Source organism: Helicoverpa armigera, chromosome 4 (genome assembly GCF_030705265.1).
Source record: "Helicoverpa armigera isolate CAAS_96S chromosome 4, ASM3070526v1, whole genome shotgun sequence".
In the NCBI taxonomy this organism is placed as follows: Eukaryota; Metazoa; Arthropoda; class Insecta; order Lepidoptera; family Noctuidae; genus Helicoverpa; species Helicoverpa armigera.
The window spans coordinates 9,508,191-9,520,986 of record NC_087123.1 but is presented as its reverse complement, the minus strand read 5'-3'; the positions used below and the strand labels follow the sequence as shown (position 1 = coordinate 9,520,986).

General features: G+C 35.6%; 1 protein-coding gene across 1 annotated transcript in view; it reads left to right on the top strand.

The window, feature by feature from the left end:
• The window catches only part of LOC110374815 (folliculin-interacting protein 2), a 38,761-nt gene that overhangs the window by 8,426 nt on the left and 17,539 nt on the right, over window positions 1-12,796 (top strand). The window contains exons 2-6 of the mRNA XM_064034210.1: window positions 904-1,093; window positions 4,606-4,718; window positions 5,893-6,074; window positions 6,663-6,773; window positions 7,239-7,393. Of these exons, the coding sequence (XP_063890280.1) occupies window positions 904-1,093; window positions 4,606-4,718; window positions 5,893-6,074; window positions 6,663-6,773; window positions 7,239-7,393 (751 nt within the window). The remainder of the gene's footprint in view (window positions 1-903; window positions 1,094-4,605; window positions 4,719-5,892; window positions 6,075-6,662; window positions 6,774-7,238; window positions 7,394-12,796) is intronic.

Below are 12,796 nucleotides of genomic sequence, written 5' to 3'. Positions count from 1 at the left end.
ATTCTTGGTGTTGTGTTCAAGTCATCAATTTATGCTTTTGTGAAAAACATAGAAAGCTTTGCTCATCCCTTGTGAGTTTTCTTAGATTCAGATAATGTTATTTATGTGGCTGTATAATAAAATAAGCATTCTTATATTCCAATTGGAATATGAATAGGAGGGTTTGTGATGTGTGTACACTATTTTTGTTAGTTTATTAGTGATGTATTTCTTATTAAAATCTCCAAAATTGTAAAGTCTTATTAGTTTAAGAATAATTCTGGTTTCGCAGTCCATACATCCTGTTGCTTAGTGCAGTCTGTGCGGGATTTAACCCTAACTGTTAAAACCTTTTTGATGGTGGCTGTGTCAAATAATAATTCAGATACTTCTTTGCCATTGAAAGAATATAGTTCAGCAGAGTAGTATCCATCAAAGTCTAGGGAGAGCAGGCTAGAAAATGCTGGATAATCTCTTGATATTCATTCACATTGATGGTTCATTGACATTTGCCTTAAAGCGGCCTTCTTTTCGCAGTAGCAAGTTGCACGATCCATCCGATGCGTAATGATGACCGATGGCAATGCGTCAATGTACGCTCAATATAATTACGCTTCAACAATCGCTTCGGCCGATTTGTCATTCCAAAATTGTGACCTAAATTGATTCGCATAAAATTCATTATTACGTAGCACGTATTTCAATCCAACGTATGCACTCTGATATATCATGGACCATGGTCTCAAACTTAGTATTATAAATACTATTTTATGATGATGATGACATCCTGTTGGCTTCCATGAGGCTTTTCTACTCCTTTCGATAGACACGCCATGAAGAAGAATAGGAGAACCTTTCGACTTGAGGAGCAAGTTCGATGTCCTTCCAGTCGTATATGGCATTTATATTCTTCTTTTTTACCAGGTCCTGTCAGATAAATCCGGAGCAAGTGCGGTTGCTTCTATTCAAGGAGTGCGATTGGAGGGGCAGGAAGCTCTTGTTTGACTCTGCTGCTGTTCAGAAGATCCCAGCGAGTAAAAATGACAAGCCTAACGTCAGACAGTCGGATGAAGTGCCATGCATTCTGGAGGTGTCCGAGGGGTTCACGTATTTGGTAAATATTACTTGTTCTATGAGCCTTTTTTGTTTCCAATATTCGCTTAGGTTTTATTTACGAAGGACCGCCAAAAGCTTTCGGGGGAAGATTCAAGTCATATCGGTGTTTCAAAAACTTGCAGTGATCTGCTTAGGGCTGCTAAAGTACGATGCATGATCGTTAATTTATCTTTAGTAGTATCAAACGATATGAATAATATATTAAGACAGATCGATATCACTATGCAGCTAGCAGCAAATAAATATTACTTTTGTGTAGTATTTCGGAGAATTGTTGATTGCGGTAACTTCCATGAAGATGATAATATAGTACACGCATACATAAGTATCCTATAGAATTGTAAATAGGAAGACGGACTTTCCTGTTTCTTTTAACTGCCAGAGATAACTTCCTCTACATATAATCCATTGACTTCGTCGAAAATCTACGTCAAATACAGACGTAAGTTATCAACAGGAAAAATATTGATAGGTAGTAAAGTACAATTCAGAAGATAAAATTCAAAAATAAGTTTGTATATTGATAACGGAAAGCACTACAGTTGTCACAGACTGTATGACTGCATGAATGAATAGGTGAGAACGCTGACGTATTAATGCACTGAGATATTTTAAGAATCCTCGTAAATATTTTGCTTCAAGAGCATGTGATAAAGGGATTACTGGAGTAGGCAAATTGCAACACAGTTTTCTTCTTATGTAAACTTTTAGAAGAGCAAGGACGAAAGTTTGAAACGACGAATGTTGCTAATTGGCCCAGAATTTGATTTATTGCTGTCTAGATAAAATTGAATATTCTACTAGTAAACTCATTATAATTTTATAATTTACACGATGTTGTCTGCAGTCTTCAGTCATTAGAGTTTAATTTTACATAAAATATAAATCGTATTTATCTAGCTTTCTAAATTACGAACGAAGGCGTCATCCCTTCCATCTTACATTTTTTTACTAAATCATGTGATAAGTAACTAATCGCGTAATAATTTTGTTTTGTTTAAACAAATTAATCCGTGTCATATTAAAAATGAATTATGTTCTTACACATCGTTTTTATTTCCGAAACTCCGATTCACGCTTGTAGGCCGTTTACCTTAGCGTGTGATAATAATAATACGGACACGAATACTCGAAGCACGTGACTAGCCAGCTGCTTACGTTCGTACCGGTTCGTGCAATATTAATAAAAAAGTAACAGAACATCCTCTTTACAAAACATTTCTAACTGGGCCAAGTATACGCCCCTGGGGAACCCAAAAGATTTGACGTACGAATTAGGTACGTATTATTGTTGTTATCGATAAGATAGCATACCAATGGACTTGATATTGTGTGTGGATGACGTTACATACCGGATTATCTCTAGCCCGTGTTGCTACTCGTAGAAAGCTAACAATAACAACTGATAATGTTGAACAAAAGCTTTAACCACATCGTAATTAATATACTCTTGTTTTTGTTTGTCAAGATTAAACTCTATTTACTCAAACAACTTGTTGTTATAGCTGTAAATAAATGAGTTAATATGCCCACCATTTTAGTCCATTATAACTTCACCGTGTGAAACAATTTACTCAAACGGTATATCCTTGAAACTTCGCATCCAGATCCGACCTAGTTAAGATCTCTCTTATTTATAAAATTTGTCTTGTCATTCAAAGACGGTCTATAAATCTTGAGTATCATTATCATGTTCTTGGCAATGTGGAGCGGTTATGGTTATAAGTGGGCTTGGAATTAGTAAGATGGATTCGTAGACAACATCTAGCTTTCGAAATGCATTCGCTTTTGCGCAGTTGCACAAAAATATAGTTTTTTAAATATTTCATTTAAATTGATATTTATGTGATGTACTCTGGTGGCTTAACTTTCTTTTTACGCGTCAATAATTTTATCAGAACATCACATCCTGCACAACATCGACACAAACACGAGTGTGAGCGAACTTCTCTTCGAGATAAACGTTTAAAAATAACACAACAATCGACATGTGAAGCGGTCACAAGACCGACAATTTAACATTATCACTGGAGCAGTCTATATTTAGATCACTTAAGATGTTAGCCTTTTCGATTATAAGGAGTGCCGTAAGTGGGACTTATGAGTGCGGACGGACCGTAATTTTAGCTGGATCCTAATTAATGGACATCACATGTCCCATAATAGTCGTGACAATTGTCTCTCCCAACTATATTTACTTCAGAAATCCACTTCGTCACATGATAATTTATCGCCTATTAAACTCCAGGCCGCCGGCAGTCAGTTATAGACCCAATAAGTATTTATAGACATTATTATCTTAATATGGAATCTAAATTGATGGGTTCCGTCAGTTCCGTGCGGGAAACCTATTCAAAGGGTTGCCTTAGTGTGCTGTACTATAATATCGGTTAATATATTTTGATACGGTTATACAACTTGTGTGTGGTTCTCATTAGGACCTATATGAAATGAAAATTAAAATCTTTCTTTATATGGTATTGTTTTATCACCTGTATCATAATTTTCACATCGTTATTTTTAAACTTGTAAATTACCTTTTTCCTTTGCCGAACAAGGATTTGTCACTTACCGAATAAGGTGCGTTTCGCCGCGAATTTTTATTCATTTATTCATTCATTTATTCATCTCCAAGTTACTATGCCTTTACAGACTTAAATCTAATGCGACTTAGTACCTACTTACAATTAATATCTCCTTAACTATATCTTAACTACACAGTAAAAAATAACTACTAATCCTTACATACTACACAGTAAGTGGCCCTTGTGATTAAATTTATATCAATAAAGTTACGAACCTTATAGATTTGCAATTGTAATTTTGGGCTATATTTTCTCTTAAAAAAATATTTGTTTTCTATGTTACGTGAGCGTGGGAGTAGCTTTGAATGAATATATTTATTTTTGGCCTCTACTGACGTATTTGGTTTGCGATGGTTGTACCTCACCTGTCATGTACATCATCGATCTGATGAATGTGTGGGCTTTGCTTCGAACTATTTTGGAAGGTCAAATAGTACACGATGCCCTTTTGTTACCACTGTTGCATTTTTGAAGATGGTTATGAGATTGACATTTCCTGAGGTCAAACTCGCAGGAGAAGCAAAAGAACTACTTTTCAATTAGTGTTTAAAATATGTTAGTAAAATGCCATTCTGCATAACTAGAAAAAGTGTCTTTGCCAAATATTTCCGCCGTTTCTGGTTGCAACTTTTGACAGGGCATTCACCTTCTTTAGGAATTCCTATTGTATCGTGTTTGTGTTGACAGACTTGTATTACATTTCAAAATAATCTTTTAGATTTTTAACCTACACTAATGACAGACAGGCAGCCATGATTGTATCTGTAATACGTTCTTACAAGAAATGGTGAAACACTACAAAAACAATGCCCTACAGAATTGTAGAAAAGCATACTAACAAGTCGTTTGTTACATTATCAACCTTGCATTCGTGTAACATAAACATAATAATATTGTGTATCTTAAGTATTGTTTTGTCTCACAGTACAAGGGTCCGGCAGCCGATGCGAACGTACTCGGCGAGATGATATTTGGAGCGGTCGCCATGAACTACAAGAGCGTATCGTTGAAAATCCACATCATGGATGAACCTAGAAGGTAAACATAAATATAATGAGTTGGTTTACTTTTAACAAAAACCGTTGAATTGTAATTTAGTATAGAGATAGGAAACCTGATCGGCAGCGGGATTGTTCGAAAGAGTTACCACGGCCCTGTTACATAAAGGGTTTGAGACGGAACATGATGGGTTTTACTCAGTAAGGGTCTGACACTCCTTCATGCTGCTCCCACAGCGGGATAGGTTGTATATCATAGATGATATACCCCCAAACAAAAAATGGGAACTCTGGGACGGTTAGAAGGATTTTCATTCGGATGCACAAGTGGTTCCTCAGACACGCGGATGAAACGGGTAACGACCGGTAGCTAATAAGGTCGAATTCATATTAAGATAATTATCTTAATAATCATATTGCATTTTTTAATGGCCAGTACGAACTGCAAAGAAGATTTGCCAGATTTGTTTAATGAGCTTCTCTATTGGTTTATGCTCAATATAATGCGATACTTTTATGTGCCTTGGCAAACTAGACAATGGAAAGTAAAAATAGAGGTGACTTTCTAAAATATTTTGAGTTTTGTGTATACTTAGATGAATAATGCACAGTTATATCTTGCGCGGGAGTTGGGGATTCAATCTGTCTAAAAAGTTAGTGTCAAAACAAATCAAGGTGTAGATTCATCTTCCAGATTAGAATGATTTTCTTTTGAGCCTCTTTCATGGCCAATCGATCTCGAATCTAGATTGATCGTGATCTGTCAATCATGTAAAACATCTATATGATCAAAACTTTCAGATATTTTGTGTTTGATTTACATATCTGCTTAACCAATTTAGGCCTATAATACTGAATCAGCGTGAACTGGATTTGTGTTGAAAAGGACTTTGGAGCAAATGCTGCTAGTGCTGTTTAAAGTTCTCAACTTAAATAATTGGTATTCTTGCAACACTTAGTTGCCGCCCTTTGGGGTATTGTTATAAACAGTATTAGACAATAGTAGACTGATATAATCGATCGATCATATCACTACAGAATAGAAATGTAGTTTGATACGCCTGACAACACAGATAAAGACCTATTTGATGATGAGTCAGGCTTTTCTATGTTCCATTGAAATTAATCCACGGAATTTTATCTATAGAACGAAATCTGTGTTAAATTCCAGTCTTCTATTATTATCAAATCCTCATAATTGTTGTAATTCCTAGGTTGATGTGCTCAAAAGTGTTCTGCGTGCCATCGCGTCGGATCAGCCGGGTGGGTCGTAACCCTGAACGGAGGGAAGCGAGCGGTGTTGGCGAGAGTGGTGACCGGTCCAAACCGCTTAGTGTTCCTCTAGTGAGGGAAGAAGGAGTGTCTTTGAGCTTCTCACTTGATAGGGGAGATTCGGGTGAGTTGCGAATTCTTGGATTACATTGGTCCTTTGACAGGAAAATTATTAAGACGTCTCTAAAGAAAGAACAGTGTGTTCTTTAGTTTTATTTGGCTAAAATGTTGGTTAAGTTATTATGCCTAGTACATGAAAAAAGTTAGCAATTTTTTTGTGAACCTTACATTCGAAAATTCTCATGGTGAGAGCTACATTATTGTATGAATGATCAAACACAAAGATTTTAAGCTCGCATTATGTTTGAAGCAAGAATACTTCCTATACTTAACAAATTACGTCTTTAACTTAGTATCTGTATTGTTTGAACTAATCACAGCACTGACCCTAATAGCTTATCAATATCCGACATCCGTCCACTTAGGTATTGTCCTCTTTTCTGTCTAATGTACAAACGCTAGCACCTCAAACTACTGCAAAGCTTAATAGATTTTCAACTTTATCTCTATAGCAATAAGGTTCAATGTTGATTGGGAAAAAATTATAGATGAGGAGTAGCTTGATGTCTCAGTCTACCTACTTCTATTTTGTACGAAATAATTAGAAGAATAGACTAGTAATATTATGGTTTACATATGTAGTATATTTCAGGGTACTATGGAGATCATTCGCCGTACAGCAGTGTGGGTTCAACAAATGACTATTTCTCCATGTGCGATATATGGGACAGCAACAACCAAGATGACTTCTGCTCTTTTCATCGTGAGTATACAATTGAATATATACAAGTTTTCATTTGCAAAGTTTCTTCTGATGTCGGGTATCTGAGTAGTTTTGATTTTCCAATAAATTCCGGTGTGATTTGATATAAATGCATATCCAGATTAAGTTAATAAGTTTTGGTATTGAGTGTCGATACGATAAATAATAAAAACAGCGAACCGGTTCTTAGTTGCATCTATTTAGAGTCCGTCGTTACCTCTAACTATTAAATAATGTGCCACAAAACAAAATATAAACGCTCATTGTTAGAACAACACTTAGCTTCGCCTTTTGTTTGAAACACGTCTAAAGATACGAGTACAACTTCCAAGAAATCATAAATGAAAGGAAAACTATGTTTGCAAATAAACATCGTACTATTTAACGCAAACTTTCCTTCTCGTGACTGATAACCTTTACAAATAACAAATACTCGAGTTTTAAAGCATGTTTGTTTGCTATCAGTACCACCTGGCAGAAAACTGAGTACTTCAAGTAATGGCAGTTGGCAACGAAGAACTTTCCAGAATATGGCCACCAGATTTGACGTTGGACACCAAAGCAACAACCTGCTAGGAGTTCCCACCAAAACAAGCAATGCGGCCAGTTCGGATTCACAGGTAAGCTATTTGAATGTAGAACAGCCTATATTTTTTTTGTTAAAACAAAATGAGGTTGAATATGAAGTTTTATTCAGTTGGGTCATTGGGCAAACAATTGTAAAAATATAACAATTTATGTAATCGTTTTTTGTTTTTGGTCAATGCAGTTTTTTTAATTGTGGAATGTTCTCGATGGTTTTAAATAGAACGATCCAAATACATATGATATCCACGATTCTACGAATACAAATAACATGGTAAATATTGGAACTGGTAACGATTCTCTAACAATATAACTGTCTGTCAGTCAAATGTACTGACGTCATGGCAATCGTGAGAAAACGCTTCCTACTTGATACAAATTGCGTGTGATAGACAGTTGCACAGATACATGATTGATGTCCATCTTAATAATATTAGGAATGGGAAACAGGTCCAAGAATGTTGTAATGGTTATTTTCGAGTTTCGAGCAAGCATTGACGCTGGCTTTATGTTTCTTGTAAAACGATAGAATAATGTACTATTTTTATTGTAAATAATGATATTGATTTGGACAATAGACTGTTGTTATCACCGATTGAACTAAAATTTGGCCCCAAAGATGGAAAAGCCCCGCTACTTGTAATCAATTGGTTTGCAAAACAAATGAAGATCAAAAGCTTCGCAGTCCTCATGTTCTAAAGACCAACAAATCAGTCACAGGACTAAGCGAAAAGACGTTTATCTCCAATACGAAAGTAGAACACAAAACAAATGCTATCGAAAGCTTCGAAAGATAAAGTGTCACCAGGGACCACTTGAACAGCGATTGTTTACAAACAGCTTTATCAGAAACCGCGTGATACCCGTCACATGGTTGTCCAGAGTGTCGTTAAGTCATGTGAGTACGTTATCAGGACAATGACAGAATAGTGAAGGTAATTTATAGCTGCACACATTTGTTATGTTTGATTGTCGAGGGTGATGCAATTAGTAGGTTTATTGTCACACGGCGAGTCTTAAAGGAAATATTTAAATAACGGTACTTCCTTATTCTTAAATGTGCCAGTAATGTCCTTTCCAATATAAGAGTATTGATGCATCGACCCTGTCTTATATTGCGATTCCATTGCCAAACTCCTTGGCGTCAAGAACCCACAGACAATGTAAAGCATGACTTTCAATTCGAGCTTCGAAAAAGTTGTGATTATTTTCGCTGAAGTTTACATTAACCTTTAGTGGATATTCCGATTTACGAATACCTGTTGCCTTATTCCTATTTCATCTTGAATATTCATGATGTATTAATTTTGGGTGATGATAATCCGAAATCCGATACCCACCTGGAAATAGTGTGGCTTTCCTACTATGAAATTTTTCAAATACATAGTTTGCGTCGTTTAGGAGTCTATGTACAAACAAAACAAAAAAAAAGTTGTCTTTATAATATGAATAATTATAGGTGACAACACGACTAGATATTAGTCATCTTCGTCCTTCAACCTCGGTCAACATATTTTTTATAAACTTTTATGTCACGTGAGTTGCGTGCGTCGTACATAAGTGTTTTATACATTGAAATAAATACGTTGTTACGGGTTTTTCTGTTGCTGTTATTCAGTACACCCTTTAGTTGTTTTCACTCGTACCTACTTCCGACATATAAAACTATAAAGTGCTTGTATATCATTAAAACTGTCACAACATGCTCATAAATTTCTTCTTAACATCACAAGATAATCATCATAAAATCTACAATTTATATGCCTACGTAACTCCTTAAAATAACCACAGATTCAAAAATGGTACTTGAGGAATCCGAAAAAAGTTCGTATAGGTATTGAATTAATTCAATTTGAGAACGCAGCGTTAGTATAACTGGTTTGTAACAGAAATATCGAGGTACGGTCAGCGACTCGGGTCACGTGAAGGAAGGACAAAGCCACTGCACCCTCGATTCATATCGACATCGGTAAAGGTTAAGTGGCTTGAAGATGATAATGCCGTTTAGTAGGCATCGGTGAACGAATTTAATTTTGGAACATATCTGTTCTAATTTTAAAATTGTATTTTGGGAGCACGAAAAAGTTCTATCGCTCTTTTTAAATAGGTAACATAGGCCCATATCGGATTTGTGGACCTCATCGGTCACACGAAATTTCTCTTTCCGCGTTTCACGTCACGCAGACGAACAAAGGAGTTTGTGATGAATCATCAGGTGTCATAAAAATCATGTGATGGTGCATTCGAGTCCTAACTGGTCTTCCACTTATCTATCAATTAACTCTGATAAAACAAAAACGCTGAAAACTTTTCGACGTAGTATTCACGTGATTGGAGTGAAACCCAAATCGGGTTGTTTGCAATTTTGAGTTAGTACGCAAATATGATTTTATGTGGGCATTCGTCATTTGTTTCCGAGATGTTTGTGTTGTCCAGTTTGGTACATTATTTAGCATGTGGCCGGGTATGGAGGTGAACTAGCTAAAAATATACTTTTCTGCTGCCTAGATACCACAAAATATGGCAAAAGCCACAACAAGTGGGTTATCTGTTGGCTATGAATATGTATAATGTATATTCTTCAATGCGGATCCTTTTTTCGTCCATCCGATATCCGATCCGGATAAAAAAAATGCTAAACAAATGACGAATATTTACCTGCCACTTTCTCGAATCAGGGGGTCTACTCTAATTCAACGAAACGAAACTTCGATATCGAACGAAATTCAAACGAAGTTTCGTTAGTGACCCTACTCTGTTTCATTTTCGGATGCGCATACGAAGTTCGGAACCATAGACAATTTTCGTGAACGAATGGAATCTATAATATGGTGTGGGGCTTTTATGATGTCGACTAAACTAAGTTACGGTTTTTACTTTAACTTGAAATTATTAAACTTTTCAGCTTTACTTATTCATGTAACATTATAAATGTGATTCATTGCATATTTCTTGTAATATTCATGCAAACAATCTAAACTTTCAGGCAAAAAATATATTTTCAACTACTTTCGACTCGACACTATAAAAAACCCTTTGACAGTCATTGCTAACCAACTAATTTGAAGAGTACTATTTCATGCCAAAAATGGGTAATCACGTATGACAACCAAAAATAGCTACATAATACAAGCTAATCATAACATGTCGACTTAAGATTTTTTGTTTGAATACTTTGATAAGTTTTCTGAAGTGTGTTTCTCAAGTGTCGTATATAATAAATCATGTTTCCAAGTGCTTTTATACCAAGGTACGAGTTCCCTAAGGAAGTATTATGTCGTACTTTACTACAGTCCGACTTCTACGTACGTCTGCTGTATTTTGGCTCGCAACAAGTTTTGTTTTGGATTTAAAAACTTCGTGAGTAGATATCATATTATACAAATGCAATATTTGGTTTCGCTCTAACACCATTGCCTTTTCTAATACTAATAATTTATATTTTCAGTTTAAAATGGCTCCATATACGGGGTTCGGCAACTCCTCAACAAATCGAAACCGTTCTCAATTTCCTGGACGAACATAGAGATTTAGCTCGCGGGAGATTGAATAGTTGAACCCAGCCAGGAAGATAACCTGAGAGTCCAGCTGTAAAAGCTGCCTATGTACAACCACCATTGACACAAGAATGCCTGACTTTCACACCTTGTATTTTACTGTGTTATATTGAGTAATGCTATTGTAAATAAATTGTACACAATATAGATAACATTTTTTTGGGTGTATTTATAAGAAATACTCTTCATAAAGAATACAGATTAACTTTATACTATTGAATAATGATTGCATCTTTTTTATTATGTTTGCATATGGTATTAAATGGGTCAAGTGTTGAGTTGAGAACTTTTTGTTGTTACTTAACACATTCAAGTGTCTTAGCCATATTTTGTTTACACTGTTGTTCTGAGCTATTGAATAAAATTGGAATGTTGTTTTGCAGCCTCTCGACAAGGACTCTACAAGGAGACGATCTGCCAGCACAGGTGTAAGAAGCAGATTGTATCAATATGAAGAGGAGCGTGCACAGAGAGAGACGGTGCAAAACGCAGAGCTTGCAGGCATCAGGGGCGAATTGGCAGGCATCAGTCCTACCCTGTTGCAGCTGCATAACACAATAAAGGAATATGTGGATAGGAATTAAGATTTTGTAGTGTTTTGTTTTGTGTTATTAATTTATAATGTTTAAACAGGGTAATAGTAAATAAAACTTTAAGTATATAATTTATTCTTTTATTAAACTCTAAAGGAAAGAAATAACATCATGTCAAATTCTTAAAATCAATAAACATACAGTTTTTCTGGATGTTATGATGTGCTTGAGTAGAACTTTGTCCTACCTATTCTTTTGTAAAATGTGCACTAACAAAGTTCTGCAAAGTTGTATCTGCCTTCAAGAGAATCTTCAACAGCTTTATCTATAGGCGTCATCATATGCTCCCTTAGAGCATACCCAAGAGTCACCTAAAATATACATGTATATGAAAATATGTGAATAACACTACTACACAATATTAATAATATAAATGTGAAAGTTTGGGGTACCGCTTTTGTCCCAACTTGTACAAATATTCAAAATGCAATAAAGTCAAACATATCTAACAGATAAACTGTTTCATTCTGGAGGCTCTCCTTTTAATATCACACTCTCTCCAAATATAAGCATCATGTGTTGCTCCACCAAATGTTACATCCACATTTGTTATGTAGTAATCACTGTCACATATCTGGAAAATAATAAAGGATTGATCAGCATCATAGTAAACAACAGTCAATGCCTCAATTAAATCATTAATGTTTAGTTCTTATACTTACAACTTGGGTGTTAAGAGAATGGAAATATGTTCGATTCCAGAAGGTCTAGCAATTGCAATAAGCATTGTTTGGAGGTAATAAAGGCACGACTTCCTGGCACAACCCTTCGAAAAATTGCCGACTGAGTCTGTGATTTCCTACAAACTCTACGTCGGGAATTTCGCTTATATTTAATTGATTGCGCAAGCACTGCCGGTTCCTTCTTCGCTCTACACGATCTTCACGTAAAGCTGCTTTGATTAAAAGCATTATTGTAGCCTTTGCCAATAATTTTCACACAAAAATCACAAAACGAAAAGTAACACGAAAATCAAACGATAACTCTTTTGGTTTCGTTGAATTTGAGGTTAAAATTCCGAAGTTTCGTCTGTCAAACTCAAATATTCGTTCGTAGCATTTCGGATTAGAGTAGGTTTATAGACAATAAACGTCAAACAATCTTCGTTCGTACGAAATTTCGGAACGAAATGGAACCGTGGTAAGAAGTTCGCGAAATTTCGTACGAAACTTCGTTTTTCGGTGAATTAGAGTAGACCCCCAGGCATATAAAAAATGACGACTATATATTACAACACGTAGGGTGTTATATAAAGACGTTGATGGCTAAATCAATCATACAATGTAGA